General features: G+C 28.9%; 1 protein-coding gene across 1 annotated transcript; it reads right to left on the reverse strand.

The window, feature by feature from the left end:
- Positions 1-205: 205 nt before the first annotated feature.
- LOC123292692 lies at positions 206-5,779 on the reverse strand. The gene is made up of 7 exons (XM_044873404.1): positions 5,533-5,779; positions 4,991-5,319; positions 4,031-4,200; positions 1,321-1,541; positions 1,057-1,261; positions 377-459; positions 206-256 (listed from the first exon to the last, which is right to left on the reverse strand). The coding sequence occupies exons 1-7, from the start codon at positions 5,752-5,754 to the stop codon at positions 206-208; spliced, it is 1,281 nt and encodes a 426-aa protein (XP_044729339.1). The 5' UTR covers positions 5,755-5,779.
- Positions 5,780-7,849: the final 2,070 nt, after the last annotated feature.

Here is a 7,849-nt window from a genome sequence, read left to right on the forward strand (position 1 = left end):
AATAAATAAAAATTCTTTTTTTTACAACACAATAATATTATTTATTTATTTAATACGATACGTATTCTGTGTCTAGAATGTATTAGAGGGTGGAAAATAGGGATGTTAAAATGGTAGATTGGAGAGTTTGATTGGTGTAGAGTTAAAGGCTATGTGTACAACATTATTATGGCTTATGTTTTAAAAAATGAAAAAAAATAATTTTTTACAATTTTTCTATTTGTGAACGATATAAAGCACTACGTGCACGCCATTGCTTTGATGCCGATAATAATGTTTGCCAATCATCATTATTATTGTTATTATTATCGTTATTATTATTATTATTAACATTTTTATTATCATTTAATTGTATAATATTTTCATCTAATTTCACTATTTCTTCAAATATATCGCCTGAGAATGGATTACATAATGTCGGTAAATTTTTCAATTTTTCTTTCACTGTTTCTAAATCAGCTAGAAAAAAGAGTAAATGATAGTAAACGATCTCGTTAGGTGATAAAAAGTTATCGTTAAGTGATTTAACTATGATTAAACTTGAAGTACAATTTTGAGAATTAATATTTTTCTTAAAATAAATCCCAAGCCCTGGATTACAATCAAAGGCGAAAACAAACTGTTTCATAGACTTCCAATCATACAAAATTCACAGCCATATCTCTAAAATCGGGGATTGAATTTTTATAAAAGTTGAAATCACATTATTTATTACCTTACGTTAAATTAGGTAATTAGTGAAAATGTGTCAGATCAAAAAATGGAAAAGAGAACATTTTGTTTTAGAATTTAATTTTCTATTTGACACAACAAGGGCGACTGTTACTCCTGTCTTATGCCTTTAAAAAAAAAAATTCTCATAAATTAAGGTTCCCTTTATTATCAAGACAAATCCCCATATGGTTTTTTATGCACCTCTTCTCTAAAAATTATGTAGGTATATAAGTAGGAGAATTAAACTGCATAATGCTTTATTTTGCAAGTGCTATTTTTCAAAAGATTTCACGATAGAAAAATTAATACTATTTCAAGCATGTTCAACGAATATTTACTTACCTATATAATCACTTCTACTAAATGCTCGAGATGTTGATGGCCTCATTTGATACAAATCGTCAGCAATTTTCGCAGATGAAGAAGGGATACTACTTGTTGTAGCCGGTCGATTATCGAATGGAGTTGAAATAATCCGAGTATTTTTTAATGGCGGTAGTTTTATTATATTACGTGTTAAGATATGAGGTTTTAGTGACGTTTCAAACTAAAACAATAGTATAAAAGGGTTGTATTTTGCACAAAATACATATTCATGAAACTTACAACATCGTTCTGCGATATATTCAATATTTCAGTAATATCTTGTGATGAAGATGGTCTAGAAAAGTCGGATGAATTCCGAAGAAAGCTACTAGGATGTTGCTGTCGTGGTGTCGTGGCTTTGGGTGAAGAATGTGTGCTGCTATTATGTGTTCGCGTTGTTGAAGGCCTTTTGGGCATTTCTGTTGATTGTTTGTTATCATTCATAGACATCGAATTGCTTCCTTAACAAAATAACTTCCTTAAATAATGAAAACCATTTCAAAAAGAAAAAATAAATAAAAAATAGTAAGTAGGAAATGTCAAGCTTAACGGCGAAAATGAATTTGGGCCTACATTTGTTTGCCAAGCTTTAATTTGTAAGCTCTTAGCCGAACTTTCCCTGAGATTTGCACAACATTGGTTTGGCAATACCAATGCGCTCCTGTCTTGACCAATGCTAATAAAGTTTGTTGTTAATTCATAATTATGTTATAACGATTGTAGAAATTAAGCTCATGTGAGAAAATCGCTGATGTTTATATATCTTTATACAGATATTTAATATAAAGATAATATAAGGATAATATAATTGGTAACATTTGACTGAACAACTCTATGAATGCGGTACTGTAAAAATTAATTGGTTCACAAAAGTATAGTACATGAAGAATATCAAATTATAAAACGGAGAGATCTAAATAAAATCCAAATAAGATATCATAATAACACAAAATTAAATTTTTTTATGCCCCAAGATTTAGGCGAAGATCGGAAACCACGCTTGCTGTAGAATCTGACAGCCAAGCTTGAAATTACGTTAACACTAAATTATAAATCAAGTGTAATTATAGTGAATTAATATTGTTTTTCTGTCCCGAAGGGAGACTGAAAAATTGATAGACCATGACATGAAAATACCATAAATCTTTTTTCTTTGAAGAATGTTTAAATATTGATTAAATAGTTTTAGTCGAGGCGGGAGTAGGATTCTTTTTTTTTGCTAGTATGTCGAGCTATGAGGCAACGTTGTATTGTTTCCATGGTAATAATAATTTTGATAAATAATGAAATAATATAAACATTGGCAAATGGCTAAAAATCATAAAAAAATGTAATATTAATCTTTTTTTTTTTTTATTTTGAAAAAAAAACTTTTGTTCTGTAAAAATTAAAATATTTATATGAAATTTAAAGTAATGCTAATTTGCCGGAAACTTATAGGTATCGTACTTGCAGCAACTTTATTATCTATCCATGTAAGTTTTTTAAGACTTTATATCGTCTCTCAGGCATAATACCAATTCATTAAAATCAAAATCAAAATGGCTACAGGGTGAAATTCGAACTATTCTTTTACCCTTGTTCTTGGTCCATACGGTTTGTTTATCTGTACCTCGGACAATTCTCAAAAAATGTGTTACCTAAATTCGCCATAGAGACATAGAGAAGCATTCCTGTTCAGCAATTTTCTAATCGTTTTCTGAATTTCTTTAGTTTGTAAAGATTGCATATGCAAGATTTAGTATCTCGCCTGATCAAATTTTAGTATCGAGCCAATTGTTTAATTCGTTAGACTTACAACAACAAACTGCAATTCTCGAATTTATTGAATTTACAAATCCAGCTTTAACTCTACTATGTCTCAACAATCAAGCACTCTCATCGAAAATTGATGAAATTCGTCAAATAACTACGCATGTGAATACTCAATTAAGTCAAATACTTGAAAAGTTTATTTCAAAAAATTCAATATCACTTAGTAATCGTCTTTTAATTCGAGAAAATCAAAATGTTCTATGTAAACTATTAATTAAATGGTTAGACGAAGAGCTAGTGCAACTAGAAACCTTATTGGAGGTAACTTGCATAAACTTGAGGACTATTCATGAAAATATAAGAAAACACATTATTGATGCACTAAATAAACTGCCTCAAACTTGCATAACGGATAACTTTGAAATAAATGAATTACTTGAATATTTACGATTGATAATTGATAATTGTATCAGTGAAAATTTGTGCAAATTGGATTTTTACTACGAACAAATCGCATTTAATTTAAATGAAATAAAAGTTCAATTGCACGACCTTCCATTTAAATTTATAAAATGTATGGCGTCAAAATCATTGGCTAATGGAAGTTTGATCATGTGTATCCGTTTAATTGGCAGAGAAATCTCATTAGCTACACCGCCAGCCGAATTAGAAGTAGTTCGAAATCAATTATCTTCAACATTATCAAATATAACTGAAGCTATTATTAACTGTTCGCAAACTTGTTTAAAATTTAGTTTTTAATCTTATTAAGAGCCCTGCAATATGCTTATATTTTAATTTAAATCCAAAAAAATATTGAAATAAACACAATATTTATACAATAAACCACAGTAAATAAGATGAAATCGTACCATATAATCAAAATGTGAATCAGTGAAACTCAATACCACTTTATTATACAGAGAAAAGAGTTTTAATAGCAAGCAAGGTACGGGAGATTTATTTTATAGCTCAATGTTATAATAGTGATCGTTGATTTCACCACCTTGGAGAGGACTCACTGGAAGGAGACAAGATTTATTCGGCATTTTTATGGCTTTGAAAAAAATATACCGTCTATCCCAGATTAACCTAGAGCTAGGAGAGAAATGCAAGGAGTTTACCACAATGTTGATATGATATAAAGAAGTATCTATGATACTACACTAAACTTATGTAACTTGAATCATTTTACCTGGAACTCCAAAACTTTGACCATCCAATGAAACTAATTGGGGCAGCAAATATTTCATAACACGTCGATAATCTGATGTTTTAGATACTGGACAGCCTTCCAAATAAATATGACGTAGTTCCAAACACAATGACAAGAATCCAACACATTGAATATCAGAAACTTTATTGCTTAAATCAGGATATTAACATTTTTTTTAAATAAAATTATCAGAGCCTCCGATAAACAATTGTTTTTTCAGAAAAGACAGATTTAAATGTTTGCTTAAAATAAATGCACATATTTCGAACCACGAAAAAAAACGTGTCTTGCGGGAAGACACATTTTTAATATGTAATGAAAGGAGTATAACAGATACATATAGAATAAAAGTTGTCCCAAAAGTATGGTCAACGGAAAAAAAGGATTGTCAGAATTGTCCTTTTTGCCTCCGAAATAAGATCTTTGACCTTGGAATGACCTTGAAGATCATGGTCAAAGTCAAATTTGGATGTAAAATATTTTTCTTCACAAAAATAGGAGTTCCCATTTGAAAAATCATTTTTTGCAGGGTATAGCTTTAAGGTTATGTTCAAGGTCAAATCAAGGTCACCATTGGATTCCGTGCCGAAAAATATGTCGGATGTGGCGGTTCTGCAGAGATTATCATGGAAAAATTAACTTTGACCTATGAATGACCTTAAATATTGTGGTCGGGGCAAAAGTTAAGATCATATTAAAAAAAAAAAACCACTTCGGAAGTCCTTGAAACCTAGCATTACGTATGCTTTAAAAACGTTTGAAAATGGGGGAAGTTTACTTCCAAAGCAATACTATGTTCGCAAAAGTTATAAAGATGTATTTTTAACATAATCGATTTATATTTTTAGACTCTATAATTTTAATGTCTTTTTGTGATTAAAAAAAAAAAAACATCATTTTTAAAAGTCAGTAATTAAAAGCAAAATAAAGGACTCATACTTATTCAAATTCAGCGTTTTTATTCTAGATGTAAATGCACACGGTCCCACATCTTCAATGAAATTTGATTCAGCATACAACTCCTCTAAATTTGGCAGACCCATTAAACCATCCAACGATACTAAATTACATTTACCAATATTCAATATTTTTAAATTATCTAGTTCTGATCCTAATGCTCGTATTGTTTTTATAACACTACCATACAAATTAATTTTGTTTAAATTTGGTAAAAAAGTTGATAATTTTTGTAAACTTATATCTTCATCTTGAATTTTAAATTCAATTTCTTTTACCGAGTCCAAATCATTAGTTTCAGCTGTCTCAATCTATGAGAATAAACCAAAAAAAATAAATAAATAAATAAAAATAGGAATGTTCGATATCTGTTTAATCTTTTCTCGAAAGATGTTCCAAGAAAACTCTAGCCTTGATATATTTTAGGATATCCTTTGAAAATACATCAATACAACTTTTTTCTTTTTGTTCTTTTATGCTAGATAAATTTTGTATTATATCTTTTTAATAAAACAAGTACTTACTAACATCTGTTGAATTGTCGTAATGGTTGGAACAACTACAGGTGAATATGTACGACCGTCACGATTTGTTGATGCTCCAGATTGATCCGATTCTAATGAAATTGAATCATCACTTGATGAAGTTGTATTTAGTGAACCTTCTTCATCAGTAAGCGTTGATTGGCATCCAGCTTGATTCTGTTGACGATTTTCAGTAAGAACATTCAAATTATGAGGTGCCATATTTTCGTAATTAGATTCCGCTGTTTTTTTTTCTGTTATTAATACATATATATTAAAACCATACTTTAAATAAGTTTTAAAAGGCGATATAAGGTTTTTATATTAAAAAAATTTTTAGATTTAACTTAAAACTTTAAAGTATTAAATTTAGAATTATTAATTTCAAAACTTAAACAATCGATTCTCACTACGATGGGTTTTTGTGGAATAGAAAAACTAAATTTTGGAAGATGTTTAGCAAATGTGATTTAGCGAGATTTGAGAAAAGAAATTTAAGTTTGAATTTTAGACATCGAAATATCCAAAACGATATGATTTTTGGCATTTTTGCAGACAATGTTTTGTCTCCTGCCATAAGTTACCAAAGCAAACAAAAATCTTCATGCAATCACTATTTTGTTGTATCTTCAAAAAGTGTACAAAAATTTTTAAAACGATTTCAGTTTTAAATGACTTCAACCCAATAAAGTTCCGTTGCAGTCACAATGCGGCATGTTTTTATCCGTGCTCGAGATGTATTTTTGCCTCTCAAATTCCAGCAGTAAGACTTTTGTCGACTGTGATTATAATGTGTGATCAAAAATGATAATTTTCGAAATACTACACCTCCAGACAGTCCTAGGCGGAGCTTTAGGTATATTTCTCAGAGAAAATAAAAGATAGTATATTAATTCGAAGCGACTCATACGAGTTGAAGATACGAAGTTGAATAACTTGGTTTCAAACTTGACTGAACAATTGAACTTGGTGAAAAATGGAATAGAGATAAGTAAATGGTTTGATGAACTAGTTTTTGATTCAAAATAAAAAATTTTAGAGAATAATTCAGATACATGTATACAAATATAAACTTTTTCTTCCAAGAACTTAATAAATAGTTGGGGACAAAATGGTATCATTTACTTTTTACAACATAATAAAATCAATAATTCTAATAATATAAAATATATTTATTTTTATAGAGAAATCACTCACATTTTCTCATTTTTATAAGTAGCATATACATAATATTTGAAACACAAACAAATATTTTCAAACAAATATTTTTTAGAAATTATACTTTTTTTAAAATAAATATTACTATAATATTCAAAATATACCCAATAGACAAATTATAATAATTTTGTGGAAATATTACTATTTTCCTAACTTGTTTATTGTTTCCATGGTATCAACTATAGAGAAATTCAAGTACACTGATTTACAATAAAACTGATTCGTGGTCAAAGAAAAATAGGTATAAAGTTTCAGATTTATCTGGTTGTTAATAGGGCTTTTCATCATTATATCATTTCATGATATAACTGAAAATCCAGCTCTTATTAAATTTTTCAATGATGTTGATGCTAATGAAAAATTGAAGCAAGTCCTATCTGAAGATTTTAAAACTGTTAATTACTAAAGGCGATGTAATATCTACATTGGTGAATCCTCAGATGAAAATAACGATGCCTCGGCCAGTGAACGGAAATATAGATCTACATAGTAAAAAGCTAAGCCCAAGGCAAGTGTAGCTCGCTGGGAATAAAATTTTCAGATGTAGAATTTAAATTCTACGTCATATTCTCAAAATTCATGACAAATTTCGATATCGCTTTATAAACCTGGTGATATTTTCTCCTAATCCTAAGTTTTGAAGATACAATTTTTTTAAAGTGTTAGTGATGTAATTGTTATTCAATTTTAACCTATGGTCAATCATATCACCAGCTTTATCGCAGTCATAAGGCGATATTGGACTTTTTCATGACCATTAAAATATAAAATATATTTAAATTCAAGGATACATGATAATTAATTATAGGTTTTCAGTAATAAATTTAATGAAACGACGTAATTATAATTTTACTGATTACATCTGGTATATTTCCAACGCTATACTTCGATTTTATGACAACCGAGACAGTTTTTTTTTTAAATAACACCGAAGCTAAGAGACATTTAAATGTCAATATCTATTTGGTCAGAAGTCAATAAAGTCTGATCAACCATAAAGAAATAACTTTATTTTTATTTATAGATACACCTCTGGAAATAGTACAGTACCTCAATTAGGAAAAATACTTTTTTGAGGTACACCATTCGTGATCTCTTC

This window comes from Chrysoperla carnea, chromosome 2, assembly GCF_905475395.1.
Source record: "Chrysoperla carnea chromosome 2, inChrCarn1.1, whole genome shotgun sequence".
In the NCBI taxonomy this organism is placed as follows: Eukaryota; Metazoa; Arthropoda; class Insecta; order Neuroptera; family Chrysopidae; genus Chrysoperla; species Chrysoperla carnea.